Source organism: Siniperca chuatsi, linkage group LG5 (genome assembly GCF_020085105.1).
Source record: "Siniperca chuatsi isolate FFG_IHB_CAS linkage group LG5, ASM2008510v1, whole genome shotgun sequence".
Lineage (NCBI taxonomy): Eukaryota > Metazoa > Chordata > Actinopteri > Centrarchiformes > Sinipercidae > Siniperca > Siniperca chuatsi.
In genome coordinates this window covers 27701806-27725011 of record NC_058046.1, presented here as the reverse complement: position 1 = coordinate 27725011, position 23206 = coordinate 27701806, and the positions used below count along the sequence as shown (strand labels likewise).

General features: G+C 39.0%; 2 protein-coding genes and 1 long non-coding RNA gene across 3 annotated transcripts; 2 read left to right on the top strand and 1 right to left on the bottom strand.

Moving 5' to 3' along the window:
- The first annotated feature begins 971 nt into the window (after window positions 1-971).
- LOC122875845 (protein shortage in chiasmata 1 ortholog) lies at window positions 972-16578 on the top strand. Its single transcript, XM_044195408.1, has 27 exons — window positions 972-1122; window positions 1650-1725; window positions 1827-1956; window positions 2903-2993; window positions 3071-3261; window positions 3385-3547; window positions 3945-4050; window positions 4124-4265; window positions 4366-4464; window positions 5202-5328; window positions 5735-5829; window positions 6707-6955; window positions 7750-8181; window positions 8511-8732; window positions 8880-9074; window positions 9215-9307; window positions 9752-9933; window positions 10216-10288; window positions 10577-10646; window positions 11039-11214; window positions 11293-11398; window positions 12158-12269; window positions 12505-12626; window positions 12709-12796; window positions 13114-13245; window positions 13410-13559; window positions 15999-16578. Coding segments are annotated over exons 1-27 (3630 nt in total). The 5' UTR covers window positions 972-1120; the 3' UTR covers window positions 16005-16578.
- LOC122875847 lies at window positions 11021-20089 on the bottom strand. The gene is made up of 3 exons (XR_006377927.1): window positions 19781-20089; window positions 12676-12784; window positions 11021-11158 (listed from the first exon to the last, which is right to left on the bottom strand). It is a non-coding gene; the product is annotated as an uncharacterized LOC122875847 (long non-coding RNA).
- A 236-nt stretch (window positions 20090-20325) lies between these two features.
- tal2 (T-cell acute lymphocytic leukemia 2) lies at window positions 20326-22988 on the top strand. The gene is made up of 2 exons (XM_044195409.1): window positions 20326-20512; window positions 21679-22988. The coding sequence occupies exon 2, from the start codon at window positions 21693-21695 to the stop codon at window positions 22029-22031; it is 339 nt and encodes a 112-aa protein (XP_044051344.1). The 5' UTR covers window positions 20326-20512; window positions 21679-21692; the 3' UTR covers window positions 22032-22988.
- Window positions 22989-23206: the final 218 nt, after the last annotated feature.

Sequence of the window (23206 nt, the reverse complement as noted above, 5' to 3'; positions counted from 1 at the left end):
GGAGTGCAGAACACAGGCCAGATTTAATGAATTCTCTCAGGCAGTGTTGAACGTCTCACACGATTAAATGATGTGAGAAGAGGAAGTGTCACTAGGCTGCCGGTTTGCATTTTATATAGTTTTATCTGCTGGCCTTCAGGAGAGTCGACCACAATAAAAAGAAATGAAAGGTAGAAGGTAATGTAAGTGCTCTAATTCAATTTGTACTTACCGGGATATTTACGGTTGAAATGTTCTTGTAAAATATTGGTTTTACCTTTTTTAGTTATTTTTTGTTCTCATGTATCTGAGATTGGCTCACTGAAAGCTAAATTCTCAGCTGCATGTTTATTGAAATGTCTGCTAAGTCTGGTACACATGGATATTCAGTATTGTTGCACTTCTATACCAACTACAGAAGAAGTTACAAATCATTCCAACAAATCAAAGGGAAATGTCTTCAAAATGGGAAAAATAAACTATAGAACTACTTTTGAGAAAAACAATCTCACTACACGGCCATTTAGTATATTCAGATTTTATCATTTCGTCCATGTTCACTGTTTTGATGTGTTTGTAAACATATGTGCCACTAACCTTATCTCTTACCTCATCAAAGTGAGTGTAGCAGCAGTTTTCTCTGTTGGAGGCTGGGGGAGGCTGCTCCTGAACCTCCTCCATAATCTCATCCTCAAACCTCCCTGCAAACTCCTGCACCTCACTGATAAATTCTCTTTAAGGTAGCTGGGATAAAACCTGGCTTTCTATGTTCCTACACTAAATTTAACACGTGTCCTCTATCAAAACTATCTGCATGATTAGATACCAAATGAGGTAGGTTGCATGAGAAAGTATGTTTTTGGGTGATCTGACCCTTTAAGTCATCAGAAGCTTTCCCACAGTGCAATTAATTTAGTTATAGTATTGGGATATTAGGTTTTTAGCGTTTTTAAGCCCTACAAGAGATGCTTTGCCTAATAAAACAAAACACCCCACAGCGCATGCGTGAGAGTTAAAGCCCACCTTTGTAGTTCAGAAGACGAACAACTGATTCAGCTTCAATAAACGATCTTTGGCATGACAGCACATCAACTCTTGATCGATACTTCGCGATACTACACCAAAGTATAACTTAGCAATTATGTAAGTTTGATGCTAACCAACACAGCCTGATTGTTCAAGTTTTATTTGTTCAATTTGTGTCTTTAGTTTTATCCAAATATTTTATGAGTTGAAGGCCGTAGAAAACAAGTTAGCTACATAACGTTATAACTTTGCTAGCTTACTTAGAAGAGATAGCTAAACTAGCTAACAGTTAAATAGCCATGTAAGATTTGTTTTGTCATAGGCAAGTAACTAAGTACATTTACTCAAGTACTGTATTTCCATTTTCTGCTATATACTTATATATAATATATATACTTCTACTCCACTACAATTCAGAGTGAAATATTTTTACTCCACTACATGAATTTAATAGCTTTAGTTACTTTGCAGATTCAGACAAAAAATAAAATATAACAAATAAACAAACACACTTATTTTTGGAATTTAGCTAAAGTGACCTGTTTAGGGTGACGTTAGACATTAAATTAATCTGTAAAAACAATACAAAATTAAAGTTTTCCAGAAAATATGTCTTTGTATTGCTCTTTTTATGACGGTTACAGGTCTGAAAACGACAGCAGTTTTCCTGCTCAGATTTTCTCTGCTAACAGATACAAAGCAATCGACTATGTTTTTGAGGTGAGTTTGTGTAAGCTTGTAAATTTTACCTCATAATATTATTATTAAACCCTAATGCTATGTTGACCTTTCTCCCTCTTTCCTTTCTGTCTTTATTTCAGACCACCACCAGTCTGAAAGTAATGATGAACTTGCTGGCACTGCCAACACCTTACTTCACTGGTACCAGTGACCTGTACCCCCACAGTGGCAAGCTGCCGGAAGTCACCTACAGGACACCGTGGATCAGAGGTATACAAGTGGCCTAATTAAGGTCATATAATTATATTAGATTAAATTTCAAAACAATATATAGCCCAAGGTACTGTAGCCCAGTCCATTTTGTACTAATGACATTGTTTGTGAGAAAAGGAAATAAAGTTTTAACTCCCTTTTTTAAGATAAAAGGGATTTTAATACCATAATTTGACAGAAGTTTGTGTTCTCTGAATGTTAAAGTTACAGTTAGGTGACCCAAATGCCTCACCTTCTTTGACTGCTCTAGCTGAGTAAAAGTAAAAGTCATCATTTCCACTCAACTAATCATTTTTCCAGCTCAGATTTTTGCATATAAAAGCACCAACAGTTATCCCGAATACTGGCAAACCCTAACCCCAACCATGGCCCAAGGCATAACATTTATCACTTATAACATAAAGTGTTAAATTAATGGGGCTTGTTTTGTTTGCCGTACATAACCTGGGAGGAAGCACTGCCTCCATAAAAGTGTCCCAAACTTTCTTAACATCTTTAGTTTTTCTAAAACTTGGCTAAATATTTTCTTTTCACAGTTTTTCTACAAAGTTAGCCATCACTCTTTGACTCATAGTGCTCTGTGGATGCAAGGCAGTCTATATTAAAGTTTCATACGACATTCTTTCTCTACTCCTCTACTTTCTCACCAGTTTCTCCTAAACATGTTTTACTGAGCAGTAAACCGAGGACATTACTGTCTTAGTGTGCTGTAACTGCATCTTATTCATATATTAGTGATTCCCAATTAAGGGTATTCTGTCTTTGTCTAACGTTCCAGTATCAGAGTAGACAGATAGCTAACAGAGTCCAGTAAAGATCTAAGGCTGGAATAGTTTTTCATTCTCAACCGATTTTTTTCCAGTCTAATTGAACAAACTACCTTAAATGAGACCAGCACAAAATGTTTGTTTCTATATTGACTTCTTTTGTTCACTTGTTATAGGAAAGGTGATCTCCACCTGCAAACTCTTTGTCAGCGGTTCTGTGCTCGATGACCTGGGAGAAAAAAAGCAACCAGTTAATTCACCAGAAAGGTTCTGACTTTTTCAAACAGACTGTCACTGTGCATCATTTTACTCTCAGTATGTTCAAAAGTTTTGTTATATTCCAGATTTAACGTGACTCTGAGTGAGGTGAACGGGGATGAGGAGGTGATACCCAGCTCTAATCCTGACTCATTGAAGGATCTAGACCAGGATGAGTATGTTTGCCTTTTAAAGGAGTCACAGATCAAAGATCCAGGTCAGGAATCATTTTTCAAGTGGACAACTGACCAGATGAAACCTGGAAATAAGAACAAAGGTTACTCAACATTCCTATCAGCCTAGTTATTTCATTTCAGCATTCCCTCATACAGCATATTCCCTGTTTCGACTGTGACACTGATCGTCTTTCTCACTACAAATATGTTAACATCTGTCAAAGATCTCCTCCTGCAAGAAGAGCTCATGGTTGTTGATTACCTGCCACAATTTAAGAGACATTTACCCACGCTGAAAGCCAAACTGTCCAGGCTGAGGACCCTTCCTGTTGCCGACCCTCTGCTGAGCTCAACAGGAGATACCATCTCCGAGCACACCATATTCAGGTGTATATGTTCATCCTGAAGTGTGTTTCATAGTTATGTGATCGAAGTGATTGTTGCATCCTCTCTGTCTTTCTCAACCCAACCGGCAGCGGCAGATGGCCGCCCACCCTGAGTCTGGTTCTGCTCGAGGTTTCTGCCTCTTCAAAAGAGGTTTTTCCTTGCCACTGTCGCCAAGTGCTTGCTCATGGTGGGAATTGTTGGGTCTCTGGAAATAATATTATAAAGAGTACGGTCTAGACCTGCTCTATAGGAAAAGTACAATGACATAACTTCTGTAATGATTTGGCGCTATATAAATAAAAGTGAGTTGAATTGAAATCCTAAAATTAACGACAAGAACGTTACTTTACTGACCTCTTCTTTAATGTTAAAATCTGTTGGATTACAACTCTTTCAGACACTGTGCGTCTTATGAAAAACCTCCTGATGTGAACACCAGTGGCATTCAGACGTGTACAAACATTCATGAGGAGTTTTGTAAAGAGTCACTAATGAAAGAAGAGGTAACAAAAAATGATAAATGCCAAATGATTTGCATATGTATGAAATTACATTGATTGTTTTTTTTCTCTGTAGTGTCTGCTGTTACCGGTTGTGGTGGACACACTGAATCTGAGTCCAGAAAATTGCACCGCCTTTTCAAGCATTTGTGGTCATATGAATGTTGCTCCTGAACAGCTGGATGAGCAACCTCCAGTTCTGGATGTGCTTCGTAAAGGTGAAGACAAGATGAGAATGTTTTTAGATCAAATAAAAATACACAGTAGCATAGAAAAGTAAATGGATATACTGGAGATACATTTTTGTCACACTTTCAGATGTGTCAGTGTCGGTGGACATTTCCCAGTATGAAATACCAGAGGAGCCCAGCAGAAAATGCAAGAAGAATGGAGGCCTGATGGAGTCAGAGTTGGCAGGTAAAAGTTACACAGAGCAAACACAAAGAGTAACTTGTTAGAGTTGTTTGGACAGAAATGTTATCTACAGTGGCTGGTTTACCAAAATATACCACTTTATACCCGCCAGCAGTGGTGGAAGAAGTACTGAAATCATTTACTTGAGTAAAAAACCACACTATTAAAATACTCCATTACAAGTAAAAGTACTGCATTTAAAATTTTACTGAAGTATATGAAAGTTTTAGCAACAAAATGTATCAAAAGTAAAAGTACTTGTATTTTTGGATTCTTATTAATGATGTATAAATATGTAAGCGGTACTTCAGTTTTATAATTGGTCGAGGTGGAGCTCATTTTATCTTCTTCATATACTGTTGGGTAGTTTCATCTATAATAATGCATTCTGTTTTATAAACAAGTCCATGTTTTGCAAGTAAAATCTTAATCTGAAAAGTAACTATAACTGTGAAATAAATGTAGTGGAGTAAAAAGTACAATATTTGCCTCTGCAATGTTGTGGAGTAGAAATATAAAATACCCTTAAATAGAAATACTCAAGTAAAGTATAAGTATCTGAAAATTGTACTCAAGTAAATGTACTTGGTTACCTTCCACCACTGCCTGCCAGACTCTAAGGATCAAATGTGACCTCCTAATAAAGCGAGGTTATCTTTCAAAGTGGCTGAAAGACAAACTTACCTTTACAAGTATTTGGCTGGAAGCTGCCCTGTGCTTAAACTTAATCTTCCTCTCAGGACGTTCGATGCTTCCGGCTGAAATGGAGCTGGACGTGACTTTGACTCCCAGGACTAAGTGTCAAACCCAAATCTGTCTGTCCGCATGTAAACTCCAGAAGGAAGCGTTGTCGCCGCTCCGCAGACGGTGAGTGATGTTACCAGCTCACCATGTGTTCAGACTGCTAATACAGCAGATTTCCTGATGAGGTTCAGTTTATTTTCACATATTTCACAGTTACTGAACATACAAATGAAGTGATGAACATTAAATTAATGAAGAAAATGAACTTAAATTACTCTGAAATACAGCCTTAGTGGAAGTGAAAGGCATTTTTATTACAATTTTTAATCACTGCATAAATGAACAAAATCCTAATGTGACAGTCACCACACCAATTTTAAATGTCAAATTCTCCTTTAACACGCAGAGGATGCATCCTTATCTGTTGCAGCATTATGAGAGGATATGACACATTAATGTCCTTGCATGCTGTAATTTAGGTGCCATGTGATGTAGAAAAGCTTTTGTAACATTAATGATTGTCACGTAGATGTTTGGTGTCAACGAGAGCTCAGAAAGAGATGGAGACGGCACTTTGGAAGGCAGAGAAGCATCCAACGTTTGTGGTGGGCTTCCTGTTGGCAGGTAACAACAAGCTTTAGTTTTACAGTTTTGTAATTAAGGGGGAACGCCACCAATTATACACATTAAGATCAGTGTGCTCGATATTAGTGATGGGTGTACGATACCAAAGCTCCGAAGCTTATGAGAAATGTGGCAATGTAGACACAGTCATGGGAACATTTCCACCTGATACCAAGTAATAAGGTAATAAAAGTAATATTTTAATGAATATCAATATCCAGTCACTACATTACAACATGTAGGAAATGTCACATAAATATGACACACATACACGAGTCCACAGTGCATACTAAACTACACCAATAAGGTACATGAATATTTCGTGTCAACAAAAATATTTTATATTCAGCTTTTTGGACAATTCATTTACTCTTTACACTTTTTTTACTGTAGCATTGCACAACTGCAGCACTTCTGAGGCTTCCTTGGACTTGGACTAGGGGCAGGTTGTTTGACAGACATGGAGGGTCTAACAAATGATGCTGTTAAGTTTCATGATGGGAATTGTAGGATACAGAGTTATTCGATCTTGACGGGACTAAAAGTCAAGATATCTGTGCTTCGGTTGCACTGATTTTCCTCTAATGTTAATGGAGTGCCTCTTTAAGAAGTCATTAATTACTATAAAAATGTATACGCACATGCATGTTTAGTAGCTCATGGTGCTTGGTAGTTTGTTTTAGCTTTTTGTCAGAAGAAAATAGTTTGCTGTTGCATTATTTATTTACAGCAGGTTTCAGCAAACTTATTTTTAAGCACATTATTGCAAATTCTGACATATATGAAATGCTGTTAAGTATTTTTAGTTTTAGAGAACTACACGACAAATAAATCTACAAAGGATGTTAAAAATCTAATCTGCTGTATTTTCTTACAGAGCGTCAAATACATGAACCAGCTGTCGACTTCCAGCCTCTGTCTGAAGCCTTGAGAGTCATAAAGTTAGAGAATCAAAGCTTTGTCGGCATTGGTGACAAACAGCAGGCACAGATGGGGTGTATTATAACCCCACAGGTGTATTTGTGCAGCGAGCGTGAGTTCACAGAGAGCATGAGGTCTGAGTTTCCCTCCACCGAGCAGGAAAAGATGGAAGACTTCAGAAAACTGTCACCTGAACATGTGGAGTGTGAGTAGTCTGTTCTTTTTTCATTGAATCAGTTTTGTTTGAATATTGAACTAAATTTGGTAGTGGCATTAAATTTGTGTGGTTTATTAGAGAGTGAATTTTCAATACTTAGTCACTTTACCTCATAATTTTGTCTTTAAGTGCTCTTGTATAGTTTTTATTTTTACTTCTGTTATTTTATCTTTATATACCTCCTATTATTTATTTTGTACTTTCTAATATATGTTTATCTTATTTCTGTCCTTGTGCTGCTGCAACAATAGAATTTCCCCTGTGGGGATCAATAAAGGCTTATCGTATACATTACATACTTTTTATAGTTAGTAGAGCTGAAACAATTAGTTGAGTAATTACTTAGTTGATGAATTAAAAAAATTTATTGAAAAATGTGTTAATTTATTGTTTAGGTAATTTTTTAAGCAAACATGCCAAAGATATGCAGGTTACAGCTTCACAAATGCGAATATTTGTTTTTATTTATTTATTTAGGATGGTAAACTGAATATATTTGGGGGTTTTTTTTTGGTCAGACAAAACAAAGCAACTTTAATGTGTAAACAATATGGCTTTGGTCAGTTGTGATGGACACTATTTTCGGACTCAACAATTAGTTGATTAATCAAGAAAATAATTGGCAGATTAATCAACAATGAAAATAATCATTAGTCACAGCCCAAATAGTAAGTCTGAATAGCTTTTTAAGTATTGCTTCAAACCATTCTTTCTGTTTTTAGAGCATTAAAATTAGAGATTGGTGCAGCAGATTTCTGACACATCATCTCATCTGGTCTCAGTCAGATCCATCCTGAAGAATCCCACAAACAAAACTCTGAAGAAATCTGAAACTGCTGTTTTTCATGCTGGAGATACTGCAGACGACACCCTTCTTCAAAAAGAAACAGTTGCTGATACGTCTCAGAACACCTTCCTGGTGCACACTGTCAACACAAACAATAAGGACGTAAAGCCTGCTGCTACCACCAAAGATGAAGTTTCAGACAAAAGGTTTCCAGAAGTTGCAGACGACTGTAAGACAGAGCAGAGCACCCACACTCCTGAGCAGGCTACGTCCTCCAGACTGAATAGCAGAGACAATCACAGAGGTCTGCTGGTTACGAGACGTCCACCAGAGAAGGACCTCGACCCTCTGTCCACCTTCATGATACTGAGATCTCAGCAGACAGCTCCAGTTACTGCAACACCTCAGAGCTTAGTCAGCACTCCAGGTAGACTGGTGGTGCTGCTGTGGCAAATTTGGTTGAAATGACTGAATAGATAATGTGTTTATTAGGATATCATGTCATATCATATATCATATAAATGCACTGAGTACAATTAGTGAAGTTACTATATGAAGGATTAGAGTTGTTTGTTTTGTTTTTTTACTTTGGTGCCATCTGGTGGTCATATCAAGAATGTTGCCATCAGATCTGGAGAGACAGACTCAATCAGCTGAAACCGGGTTCAAGTTACTTCACTTTGATACATAACTTACCGTACTCATGGTCAACCTTTTTTGTTGTTTTTTTTTTTTTTTTTTTTTTTTTTAAATCAGCACCACAGATGGAGCAACGAACACCACCACCTGAGCTGCAGCCTCCTCCTCCAGAGCAGATGCAAAGATCAGACAGGAGGCCAATGTATATGAGCAGTGCTGTGACAGGAAATGCTACCAGAGAGCAGAAAGCAGCTTTTCAGTCGACTGGTCAACTCATTAGTCATCCTGTCAGTCCGTCCATCCCTCAGGACAGCAGAGTAGTACAGGTCCAAGCTACTGGTACGACATTTTCACAGCACCTTCAGTTAAAATATACCAAAACATGTGTCTTAAATTGTCCTTGTTGGAGAAATGCATGGATAAGATGGTTCAGATGGTGTTTGAGGTTTGTTTTTTTTAAACTGCTGTGCTCTCGCTCCCTTACAGACAGCCAGCAGCGTGCCTACTGTGAGCTGCTGGCCTTCGCTCAGCCTTGTTTGAGTTCTGCCAGACAGCTGGGGCTCAACTTCTCGGCATGGGGAGACTTCAGCTGCCTGGCCCCAGACCAAACACACTTCCTCCTCAAACAGCAGGAGAAGGCACTCTGCAGGACACATGCACAGAGCGCAGAGCTTGTCAGAGGTACACAATGTCATTTCAAAATGCAGAAACAAATTACCTTCTTTTTGGCTTGTAACTGTAAATTGTCGTACGGAGATATTGAGTAAATCTACATTGTGAAAAGGTGTAAAATCCCACTGCTGGCCTTGTGTTGCATGCAGATCGGGAACTGCTTTTCAACCAGGCGGCTCTGATTCATGTGCTGGTGACGTTCAAGGAGCTGCTACTGAAGTGCGACCTCAGTACTGCACTGGGTTGGTATAAACTAACTTTAAAGCCTTAAATATAGAAGTAGTTAAGATTTGAATATTCACCACTAAATACAGAAAATTGTTATCATTTATTAAGAGTTTAACACTTCACACTATTAGGACGGTGTGGGTGTGGTTTTATTAGACAACAGCAGAAAACAACTACACAACTGTCATTACGTTCAATTCAAACCAGTTACAAAAACAAGGGTAAATACAGAAATACCTCATGTAATTAACCGTAACTGTTTTAATTTTACAGAAAATGTCAAGAACCCATCACTCATAATAAGAAGATGAATGAGAATATAGGTTTTCAGGGCCTTTAACTTTAGTTTGAAGGATTTTCATGTCCATGATCCATCAGTGTGCGTTTAAACAGTTTCCCAACCCTGACTGTAACATAATATATACCATATTGATGATGTTTCCCCTTCTGCACTACAGAGTACCTGACCAAGGCAGCTGAGGCGTGTGCAGAGCAGAGTCTGGAGCAGCTGGTGAAGAGGCTGCAGATCATCCTCTACCTCAGTCAAAAGAACCAGGAGTCCGACCTCAAACTGCTGGAGCTGCAGCAGCTGCTGGCTGCACGGCTGCACAGCAGAAAAGGACAGAACGATGTGGAGAAAGTCAGTGTTCACAACAAGAGGAAAAACTTGTTTTTTTTTTTTTTTGCATAATTAACTGGGTACAAATTGTAATTTGGTTACTGAAATTTGGAAAAGTTGAACTATTGTCTTTGTAAACACCTGCTATAGTTGCAATTATTTAAGAATATCAAGTAAGATAACATAAAATACAGTAAAATTGTACTGTTCTACAAATCATTAATGATAATCACGATCACAGCATCCATAATGTTTCAGTGTTTATTTGTTTGCTGTGATCCTGGTTGATTTGTCTTTCTGTAGATTCTTGTCTTAATATCAGTCGACTCTGACGACAGCAGATCTGTAATCATCAACAGCTTGAGCCAAGTGACTGGTGAGCAACTTTTGATCTCTTTCAGCCATTTCACTAAACAACAGCACTGCTAATAAAGTTATTACCACTGTGGAAACAAGTGTTGTGGCTAAACACAAACAAAGGTTCATTAATCCAGTCAACTGATTTAATTTTCACCTCTTCTGGGATACAAACTCACCAATCACAAGCCAAAGCAAAAGTTAGTAATATACAGCAGTTTGCTGCATTCCTTGCAACAATAATACAAACACATGATCATGTATGTGTCATACAGTTAAGCATGTTTGTTTTTCTTTGTCGTCTCAGGTGCTGCTGTAACTGCAGTTTGTCCTGAGGAGGACAAGAAAACGTTGAATGGTGCCGGTGTGGTCAGCAGGTAAAAATGTACATTTGTTTCAGTATTTTTGTATTCATTGCATCATTTTACCCTAACATTTCAGCATATTCCTCATAAATCACATCCAGAATTTGTGGTGGTTATTTCATATCTTGGCACTAATAAACTATATACAGCAAATAATTGTTTAGAATACTCTTTAGTTTGAGTTTTTATGAACATTAAGTAAAAACCAAAGTCATTCTTCAAGCAAAAAAATTAGAAATTTCATTAGGTGAAAGTATCACTCCATACTGTATGAGTAAAGAACAAGAGTGCTTTGGCATACTGGAGTAAATGGTAATTGTTTTGCTGTGTTAAAGGAAATATTTCAAGCTGTTATGCTATGTTGAACAAAGTGTTGTTTTCACACTCCCATCCTGTTCCACCAGCATGCGCGACAGTGTGTGTGTGGTGGTGTACGAGCAGCATGTAGGAGCCGACTTCCCCTGGAGCCATTTCTGTCTGGTGGTGGAGTACGACCATCCAGGCCAGTCACCATGGGCCACAGTCTGCAGAGACAGGAGCATCAGTCACCTCACCTTCAACACAATCATCTGCGACACTGGTCAGCTGCCACCAAATACATAGTATTCATACTGTTGTACGGTGATGTTCTGTAAATGTTTATGTTTTCCCCCAAAAGAGAAAGAAAAAGCCTCGTGGTTCCTGGAGGACAATGTGCCATATGTGTTGTTCGTGACAGAGGGGCTTGTCAACTGTCCACTGCTGCTACAGACACTCGAGTCAGGGTAAATGTTCCCATTTCGTCAAGTCTAATTAAATCATATCCAGCTTGTAAGAATGACAAAAATACCTGGATTTCCATTGCCATATTCAGACAATGCCCATACTGGGTAATATTACTAAAAATATTATGATAATTTTCCAATAAATAAAATGGTTCGATAATAAGGAGAGAGGACATGCTATTGACCCTTTTAGCGGATTTCAGTCAAGATTTTACCGAACATACTGACAGAAAAATTTAGTTGGTTGGTGGCTTCTGATGTACGTGTTTAGATGGTCACTGAAAACAGTCTTTCACTCACTCCACAGTTCTAATCTTTTTTTTTTGTTTGTTTGTTTCTTCTTGGCCACTTCTGCCTGGTTGTCGGTGGAATAGTGAAACATGACCATGTGATGTCCTCAGATGTCATGTTTTGTCTGACCAACTGTCCAAATCCCACATTTGTTCAATTCACAATGATATAAAACAGAAAGGCAACAAATCCTCACATTTGAGAGGCTGGAACCAGACAAATGATATCAATAATTCGATCGAATAATTGATTTATAGTTTCAGCTTTAGCCTTCTTAAGGTCTTACCTCCAGATAGAATATTTCTTCAGGAGGACATGTTAAGAAGAAATCTCTCCAATATTAATTTTATAATTTTTACAGTCAGGCTTTTAAAAAATGTGTTTCTACCATACTTGCCAGTGATGATAAGCTATCATTTAAACACCATATGGTGTTTGAAGGGTGTTTGTATGTGTGTTATGTTACAGGTTTAATATAACTGTGCTGGAGAGGAGCCACTGTCCGTCCTTGCAGATGCTCGGAGGGACCCATCGCTACGTTGTGATCACAGTGGATGAAAGCACCGCAATCATAATTCAGGTACTGGGGACAGAGATACCTGCTGCATCCTTCAAAGGACACACACACACACACACACACACACAAACACACTATGATGCTGGCTGTTTCTTCCATGTTTTTATCTCCCTCTACTGAGCTTCTTGAGTATTACATGACAATGCTGAATAATAAAATCTGTCTTGACACCAACAACTAATACTTAATTCAGTTTCTGCAACTGTGTGTGTGTGTGTATGTTTGTGTCCGTGTGCAGGAGGAGGATGAACTGTGTCAGGAGCGAGCCAGTGAGGGAGTAGTGATGAGGCTGACTGCTCTCTCTCTTCAGTACAGCTGCTGTTGGCTCATCCTGCACTGCCCAGACAGCCAGGGAGGAGGGTCAGTGTCCACACACACACATACACACCTCTTGTACACAAAGGCTCACCATCACTGCTTCTGTCTGTCTGTGTGATGGCAGATTTTCCAGCGAAGCCTTCAGCAACTTGGTGTTGGTTTATTCGTCTCTGGTGCTGTTCGGCATGAAGTCAGAGGATCTAGACGTGAAGGTAGAACACAAACATGATTTGTTTTTCTTCCCTCAACTGTTCATGTTTTTTCAACTATGTGTCCTCGCTGTCAAATAATCTCAACAAAGTCATAAATACTACCAGTCAAACGCTAGTAAAGGTTCACCACATCGTTAGGTTGTTCCATTTAGTCATCAAAATGCAACAAATAGTTTGTTTTGGGGTTTTTTTTTTTTTTTTTTTTTACACAAACCAACACTCGCTTTAACCACTACATCTCTCAACAAACAGAATTAGTAGTAAATTATGGTGACAATAACAATATAACCCGCTTAGTCTTCTACCATGTTTGTCAGGTGCTGATTGTGTCTGAGGTGGTGGAAATAGCCAAATGGATCAGTCAGATCTGCTTTCACAGCCTGATGGCCAGTGACAGGGACCCTCTCAACTGCCTGGACAGAGACTGGCTGACTGTGATTCCCTCAGAGGTGATCTGTATATAGGAAGTTACATCGATTGGTCAATTATGGGGTAAATGCCTGAATTTTTATTCATATCATAACAAATACGCCTTCAACTTAACACTGTAGAGGGCTTTAATTTTATAATGCGTTTGTGTGCTGCTGTATCATTTTGTTTTCTTTCCCTACAGGAGGAAAAGTGTCTATTGCAGTTCCCATGTATTAACCCTATGGTTAGTCAGCTAATGCTGAGGAGAGCACCATCCTTCCAGTGGCTCCTGAGGGCCCCTCTGTCTCAGCTGAAGGAGCTGCTCCCTGAGGTGCCACACAAAGTCCTCAAGGTGATCTGAGATGTCACTACGCTTAAATATACCATGCATATACTGTGTATTTTGTCAGTGGCTCTTAATATGGGGGCTGAAACACACCAGAGGCTGAGACACTCCAGCAAGTAAATACTGTCAGCCTATTTCTTTGACTGTTAATTTACTCCTATTCAAAACAACCGCTACCACAGTTTCCGAGTCAACTGACAATGATGTTGGCAGCAGCCATATGTCACTTGTTAATGACTGGTTAGGGCAAAACAAAACAAAATGACCCCCCTTCCAGCAAGAAATTGACACACAATGTCAGGCTGAATGAATGAAGTGAAACTAAATGGCAATTCAGTCTGATTATCAGACTAGATTTCTGTTACTTTGTTGTGACATTCAGATTTCTTATTACATATGAACCTACAATGTGTTGTTTGGTTGTCCGGATTAAAAGAAATAAGCCATGAAAACAAATTCTCCCTAGTTTACTGAAAGTCATGGCAGCCATAGTGTTTTTCAAGTTTTGGATAAAATGATTATATTTAACATGAAACAGTGTTTGTGATTCACGATATTTTTGGGTGATTTGACTAAGAATTGGGGCTGCAACTAAGGATTATTTTCATTATCCATTGATCGTTTAGTCAATGAAATGTCAAAAAGAAGTGGAAAATGCCCAACACAAATAATAATAATAATAATAAAACTTTATTTATAGAGCACTTATCAAAACAAAGTACAAAGTGCTTCACAACAAGAGGAATAAAATACTACAGTGAATGACAAGATATAAAGAAATAAAATACACAAAAGCAATAACAGCCAGTTCAGGTAAAATCAGGATATGCTTTCTGATAAAAATGTGTTTTGAGACGAGACTTAAACGAAGACGCTGACTCAGACAACCTAATTTCTTCGGGGAAGTTGTTCCAGAGCCTGGAACAACTTGTTTTTCTTTCGATCAACTAATCGATTGATTGACGCATTACGGCAGTTCCCAATTACCATCTCATTAGCGTGTCAAAATCGTGATGCTTTACCATAAACTTTATTTCTATAGGACTGTTCATACATTAAATGTAATTCAAAGTACTTCACATAAACAGAATAAAAATACACGACTTAGAAGAAGGAAAAATTAATCTTTTCAGTGGCATTTCAGCACTTAATAGCGCCTCTTCTCTTCCTGGTTTCAGCTGTTCAGTGACACCACCTCCCTGTACACACTGACCACAGACCCAAACCAGCCAGAGTCTCAGACAGTCATCATTGAGACAAACCAACAAACCAGCCCAACAAACAACCCCTGGACCACCACTGCTGTCCCCGAGCACATGAACTCTGACCCTCAAGCAGAACCCCCCATCAACCCCCATCCAGAACTATTCTGTAGTGACCACAACACCAGCTTCCTGTTCGGAGCTGATCGCAGCTTCGGTGAACCAGACCCAGACTCAATGGTGCAGGATGGCAAAACAGATTTCAGACTTGACCTGAGTTCTTCCTTTGGCAGCCCGGATGTTCACCTCCAGAGGAGCTGGACCAGCAGTGATCCGTGGAAAGAGGAGGACAGATGCAGAGAGGAGGTCACGTTTTGTGGCCGGAGAGGCAGAGCCGGAGCAGTGGGGAGAGTTGTTGAAAGAGTAAACGATGAGTGGACACAGAGGGCTCCAACAAGGCTCGACAGTCCTTTCAAGCTGGACTCCACATTCAGTTACAGCCCCATCCGGCAGCAGCTAGCCAACAGTCAAATGTCCACATTCCCTACAGTCTACAGTGACCGCCAGCATCCAAATAGCCACTGCATTTCCTACAGTCTGAGCCCTCCTGCAGAGGTCCTTCTGTGGGGTCGAGGTCAAAGCAGTGACGATTTCCTCACCAATAATGGAGAGATGATGACACTTTCAGCCAACTACGGCTCCAAATGCTGGATAGGACAGGAGAGGAAGAGGAGGGGCGAGGCTGCAGGTTTGGTTGGAACAGATGAATGATAGCGGCTAAAGGCTTAGTGCTTTTCAATAAAAGCAAAATGCGACAAAGTGCAATGGAAACAGACTTAGCGAATAAATCACGACGCACATGAAGCATGTCACTACTGAATACAAGAAACATGCCATATTTCCATCATGTTTTCTACATTATTTTCCATTGTTTGAGGTTTGACTGGCGCTCTTTTTAATTATGTCATCTCGTTTTCGCCTTCTTCTTCTTTGATGGTTTAATGGCTGGAGAATCAGCGCCACCAACTGTTTATGCTGATGAACCAACTCCTAATAATCGCATAACAGTAGTGGATGGAAACGCACATTAATATGCAAATGTCTTTTGCAGATTTTCTGTAAAATTGATTAACGTAAGCGCTACATTTGGATGGAAACCCGGCTTATGTCTGTTTTTGACTCTTTTTTTCAAGCTTCATTTCTGTTTAACAGATTGAGATATTTCCTTGTGTTTGTTTTGCAGTGTTGACGCCGCTGAAGAAGGGGAGGTTAAGCTATGAGAGGGTTCCCGGCCGAAGTGATGGACAGACAAGGCTTAAATTATTTTAGGCATGAATGCTTTGTTCCTGTGGCCTGTTTGTAAAGACGAGCGCAATATATACTTAAGCTTTGTTACATTCAAGTTATTAATTGCATGATTCAAGTTTAGCTTCCGAGTTTTTATTCAGATAAAACTGCGTTTTAGTTTGCCTGCAAAAAGTTTCTATTGCAAGTTAAGTTTCCCATTTTTTGGATAAGATTATATTTTAGTCGTATATTTCATATTTAACAAGCAACAGCGCTCTTGTCCATTCCTGTTTTTTTCTTTTAAAATCAGCTGGACCATTAATTAAACTGCAGTAAAGTGCAGTAGTTGCTGACAAAATTAGAATGAATACAGTCAAAAAGTCTAATAAAAAAATACTGATTTTATTATTTTACTAACATTTTAAAATATTTTAGTGTTATAGTATTTATTATTACTTGTTTTAATACTTTTAAGTTCATATTTCACAGCATTTGTGATTTTTTTGATTAAAACTTGTTCATTATTTGACTTATTATTTAAGTGTCCTGCACCCTGTAACTCCGCCTGTTAAGCATTCATCACTGGATGCTGGTGTATAAACAGATAATGAATGCCAGTATAACGCCTTATAATTTGTTATAAACAATGTATTATATGTTTATATACTGCTTCTAAGTCATAAATAAAGGGGGGTGTTACCAGTTTCTTTTTACAATATAAGAGTAAACATAAAGATTACAACTGTGTGCACATTTTGCTTTTGTTTTGGTCTTCCCCCATACTGAGCATGCTCAGTAGTGAAAAACAAATTGTGATTTATGGTTGGAGGAGTGGGATCGAGGGTCTTTCCCAGCTAAACTGATAAAACCTCTCATTTTAGCAGCTCCAATGGTGGGGCTATTTTTTTTTTTTCATTTAGTGAAGCAATCCCCTTATCATCGTCTCTCAGCATGTGGAGAGTGCGCTTATCTTCACGAGCCAGCAGAGTGAAGCCAGCTCCCTCAGGAATGATCCCCAGACAAAGACGACCCCCGGGGACATCGACTCCAAGCCTCCCTGCCTCTGGACAGCCATACCCAGCACTGGCTAGCCACCATCAATAACCCGCCAGGTTTTTTGTTTTTTCTCTCTCGCTGTCTCTCTGTGTCTCTCTGGCCTCTGCCTTCTAACAAGCAGTGGACAAACAAAGAGACGGACTAAATGGTTTAAAATGGCGTTTTTAATGGCACAGGAACAAAAGCTGTGGTGGCAGGATAGTCAAAGGAGTACCCATATGAAGGCTAGGTAAATAGCAGTGTAATGGTGCTGTAATTGCCCCTGACTATACTTTAGCCCTGGACTGAATGGGACAGGAGAGATATTGTGGGAGCTAACAGGCTGTTTAAACCCAAGCCATCCTTTAGATTTGGATCCCACTCTGACTGCAGCTGTAAAGGTCACACAGCTGTTATCTTTAATCACAGGCAGCAGTTAACTGTGTCACCTGTGTGTTTTCTCTCCTCTGTAAATAAGACCCAGAGCTCCAGCAGAGGGGGGTTCCTGTGACCAAGGTGCACATTTGTTTGCTTAAACCTGAACTGATTTAAAGCGGGACAAATAATGCATCCCTGAAGGAAATCTCAGCAGAAGCAACACAGTATTTTGACACAATAATCAACATTGCAACATGTAAAGATGAGGTGATGAAGAATCAGGCACCATGTATAGTAAACAGACTACTGAGGTCACATTGAATGCCCTCCCCCCACCACCAAATCCTACAAACACAGCAATTAATAGTCAATACTGGACCAATAAGTAGTAATAATGTCTCCAGTCCTCCCTATATACAACGTATGGACAGACCCATGCAGAATTTGTGATCTGTTACAGATTAATTGGAATTTATAAAAATACTTCAATTTTTTTTATAACAAGTCAAGGTTTGTTGACCTACTGTATGTCTTTACCATTAAATCTGCTGGTAAATCGTATGTTAATTAACTGTTCTCAATTAATTTGCAAGCAATGACAGTGCGGCTTGCAGGCGAGACAGCAACTTTAGAGTGTCCATTTATTGTATTTATTTAACAGGGTGCCAACTTTTACTGTTTAAGAGAAAGCTGATGTGTGAGGGAAAAACCGGACATGATTTCACTTTTTTGATCCACTAAATGAACTTGGAAGCAAACCATATCACGCAAGTCTACATCTACTGTACTGCTGGTGTGGTAACCTGAACAATAAATGCAGGAGTAAGCTGCTGAGGGTCATCAGTGTGGGCATAAACTAATCAGAAGCTTACTGGCTTATGAAGGCGTTTTTCTCGGCCAATTTTCTATTCTGTTCTATTCAGCCCTGACTATATACAGTAGTGTAAATCTGCAGCCATGAACGCTAAATCTAAAGTAAAGCTGCAACTTGTTTTCTTAATCGTTTCGTCTACGAACTGTCAGAACATTGTGATAAATGCACATTGTTATTCCCCTCAGCTCAGATGTATTCAGGTGGTTTGTTTTAGTTGTGCAACGCTCCAAAACCCAAAGATATTCAAAATGGTACTGTGCAATTAGATAAACGCCGTCAAACTGTCAGAAAACAAATAAAAATTAACTATAGTTCCAACTACTATATAGTTATAGTGAAAAAGTCTGAAGTGACGTCTTCAAATTACTTGTTTTGTCGGATCAACAGTCCAAAACTCAAAAGATATTCAGTTTACAATAATATAAAACAGAGAAAAGCAGCAAGTCAACCAGTGAACATTCAGCATTTTTTGCTTTAAAAAATGACAAAACCGATTAATCGATTATCAAAACAGTTGCCAATTAACTTTCTGGCAATGGACTAATCAGTTATTCGACTACTTGTTGTAGCTCTAATCTAAAGCTGCAGCACCAATTCTGTGTCCAAGCATTGTCTTCACATATTGGTCTAATAAACACACAGTGTGTAAATGTAACAACAAACACAGCAGTAACCTCTTGTCATTCAGGCTCCTTGCTGCCAGACTTGACCTCACGACTCATCTCATTTTGTCTCTGCCTGTCATACAGGCTCTCACATTGTGCTTTCGTATCAAAATGCTACACTTAATTCAACGTAATTAATTCCACAAGGAGCTTCGTGGCTTGTCATGCTTATTCTGCCTTCAGCCACAACCTGCATAACAGATAAATTACAACAAGTCAGGTGTAATCTTCACCTGGCCTTGTTGGTGTGATGAAAGTTAGACTGGCCAACATATCCTACAGTGAGTGTGTCTGCAGACCTTCAGCCTGCAGTGGAAGCCGGATGGAGCCAGAGAGCGGCGGCGCCTGGCCTGCAGGTGCAGCCTCTTGGACGTGCAGCAGGGCCCATGAATGGCCGATTCAGAAAACGGCCCCCATCGGGCCTGTTCTCCAGACCCGGGGCTAATCCCAGCCCCTAATCGGATTATGTAAATTCCTACTCCACACAGAGACTTTTATGGAAGGCTGCGTCTTTGAAACAACACTTGAAGGGTGTAAAAAGAACAGTGACAATTGGTTAAACTAGACTTGTTTTTTTTATCTGAACGGAGGTTGAAAGTGGGAGGCAGAGAAGGGGGAGAGAGAGAGAGGAGTGAGGGGTGGTTGGAGAGAGGTGAGTCAGGACGCTGTGCTATCCCCGTTTCCTCTGTAATTTATGTGTGGCCCCTTGGAATGGCTCAACAAGATTACCATAGTCATAACAAAACCCATATTGTTCGACTGTCAATCTGGATATGGTATTTTTACCTTTTGTGGCCCAATCAGGCTGAATTCAATAATAGAGCAGCCAGTGATATCAAGGTCTTTTCCACGGTGGAGGGGATGGTGGGTTGTCCATGCCTAATGTCAGAGAAACAGAAAGGAACAAGTGTCCACAGCAGTAAGAGAAGGATCAGAGAGACGAACGTCTCAGTTTCACTTCAATGGGAATTTATTTGTCACCTTTAGTGCGAACCTCCAAGGATTAAATGAGCAATGAATCATAAAAGCAGCACAAATAGTCACTTAAAAGGCTGTTGAGTCCTAAAAAAAAAAAGACCCAGAATACACTCAAATGTTGCACAGAAACACCTATGAATCATTTAAAGTGATGATTTATGGACATTATAATCATAAAGCCACCTCCATTGGTTCTAAATTAGGGGGGGTTTAACAATCACTCCTCAGTTAACACCAACCTCACACAATGCTCCACGACAGCACACGTCACACAATAGGGTTCACCCTGCTATAAAATGTGGGATGCGAGCATGCAGCAGTCTTACCCCTTCTCTCTCTCTCTGCTCCCCATCCCTCCCTCCCTTATACTCTCTCTCTCTCTCTCTTTTACACTCTCCTTTCCTCACACTCATAAGGATCTCTCAGCGAGCATGAGAAGACGTGACTGAGTGGACATTCACGCTGGACTCCTGGACACCGATGACCTTTAGAGGACAACTCAGCAACTGAGATTTTCTGCACATTTCTACACACATACAGGTGAGAAATTTGTGGTATATTGAATTGTTTATTTTTTTTTACCTTGAGGCCACGTGTTAACACTTTGCTTAAATAAATAATTAATCAATACAAGGAGATACTGGGTACTCTTATTCTATTACGAGTATTTATTTTCATTAAGTAGAAGATCAAATGTTTTGTTTTTTTTTGTCATAGAACAGCCTTTAATTAACCAGAAAGTCTCTTAAAAACAAATCTAGCAAGACTTTTCTTTAGCTATTTAGCATTTATTAGCACTATATAAACATTTAATAAATGGTTTATAATGTATGCATGTTAAAACTACATTATCGTACAAGTGTTTATTAATGTACAGTATTTGTCAACAGTTATAACCTCTCATATGAAAACACACTTTATATATTATTACACCTGTGTTTTACTATATTGCCATTCATTATCTGTTTATACACCAGCCTTCACTTATGGATGCCCACAGGAGGAGTTTAATATCTGCCTACAACTACATTATAGTGTGTTACAAAAAACATCTGTTAAAAGTTTCTATACTGCTTATAAATGCTGAATACAGAAGGGGGGAGTTAAAGTGTTACCAGTGTATTTACAGTGAATGCCTGGTATGAGCTAAAAAAAAAAAAAAAAACCCTGCTTCAAATATGAAGGAATATGAATTTAAAATAAAAAGAGGAAAATATGGAGGGTTGTATTTTGCAGAAATGACAAGAAATTCTGGTAAATGTTCTTGTAGGATTTATAAATAATTTCTATCAATATCTGTCATTTTTGTGCAAAAAAACTACAGTAAGGTGGCCAGTTTCTCTTCTGACATACATTGCTACTCTACTCTCTTCTTCCAGTCAGCACCTCAGCACTAGGATTCATCATTGATTAATCTGCAGATTATTTTCTCAATTAATTGTTTTGTCTATAAAACCTTTTTTTTAAAGTGAAAAAATTACTAAGGTGACATCTCCAAATGTCTTGTTTTGCCCAACCAAGACTCCAAAACCCAAAGATATTCAGTTTACTATCATGTATGTCAAAGACAAGCATAACATCTTCACATTTAACCTCGGCATGTTTGGCATTTTTGCTTAAAAAAAAAAAAGCCAAATGATTATCAAAATAGTTGCTGATTAATTTTCTGTCAATCAACTAATCGATTAATCGACTAATTGTTGCAGCTCCACTCAGCACCATGACCAGGAAGGTGTTCACCAACACGAGGGAGCGCTGGCGCCAGCACAACGTCAACACCGCCTTCGCCGAGCTCCGCAAGCTCATCCCCACCCATCCTCCGGAGAAGAAGCTGAGCAAGAACGAGATCCTGCGTCTGGCCATGCGCTACATCAACTTCCTGGTGCAGCTGTTGGAGAGCCAGAGCGGTCAGCCGGCCAGCCACTCCCCCACCGCTCTGCTCACCTTTCTCAGAGGAAACATGGAGCAACTGCACTCCCCTCCACACCCCTGGACCCTGACCAGTGACACAGAAGTCCCCTCACCTGAATCCAGCTGCGACAGCTCCGAGGCCTGGTAGAACCACAGCCACAAAACAGAAAAAAAACAAAAAACAAACAAAAAAAAACAACTCTTGAGCGGACTCTTTTCCTGGGTTTAAATGCTGAGCTCGTCCCTCCTCAAGACAAATTTTTGTCTCTGCATTTGTCACCCGTGTGTGACTCGTGTTTCAATGCAGAAGATGCAATATTGTGTGATATTTGTGGACTCCACACGTGGCTGAACATGTGGGCACAGCCTCCACGCTGATCAGTGTTGAAATATGATTTGCCGGTGAAAAATTTATTTGTGTTTTGCATGGATGTACAATATTCCCTTCATGTCTTCATGTTAATATTCCTTGTTGCCGGCCGCCTGGAACTAATTTAGTTTTGCAATGAGAGGCTGTTTTGCCGATGAGGAAAATGGATGGGATTAAGGAATTTCTCATTTCTCAAGCGAATAGATTCAGCAAAGCATTTGAATAGATAATGGCTCAGCCAATTCTCCAGGCTGCAATCGTCTCAAAATAGCCATGGGCACTTTCTCTTTTTTTTTTTTTTTTAAACTCGACATGCAATTTCTTTCTTGAGAAGACAAAATCTGACCTTATCAAGGTTATGTGACTTCAGAAGAAGCAGTTCTGAGAAAGAACTTCCTGTTTCTCACCACTTTTACACAACGATATTCAGTATTTGTTGATTACCGACTTTGTGGTGTTTAAGATTTGGCTGAGGAACTTCTGCAAAACTGACAATCCTCTTTCAATAATTACATGATTCACCACACAAATACCATTTTATTTAAATGTGTTTTCATTTGAATTTTTGTAAAATAAGCATGTCATATAGCCAAAGATTATGAATTGATTCGCTACTGTGAAGAGTGTGCTAATTATCTTCTGATACCTCTTTTGTAAGTTATTTTGGTTTGCTTGTTAATATACAGTATGTTATTTATTTGAACTATTTATTTAATAAATGATTTGTTAATAAAACACTTTCTGATTTTTTTTTTACTCAAATCATTACACACACACGTAATTTTTACGGCAGGAAACACTTTAGAGCTACCAAACATTGAATTTCTGAGCAGACTACATACTATTTACTAAATCTGAACATGTAGTGTGTTCACACTGACAAAATGACAAAAGTAAGTATACTTATAGATTTTTGAGTGTACTGTTGATGGACACAATTGTCCCACAATGCA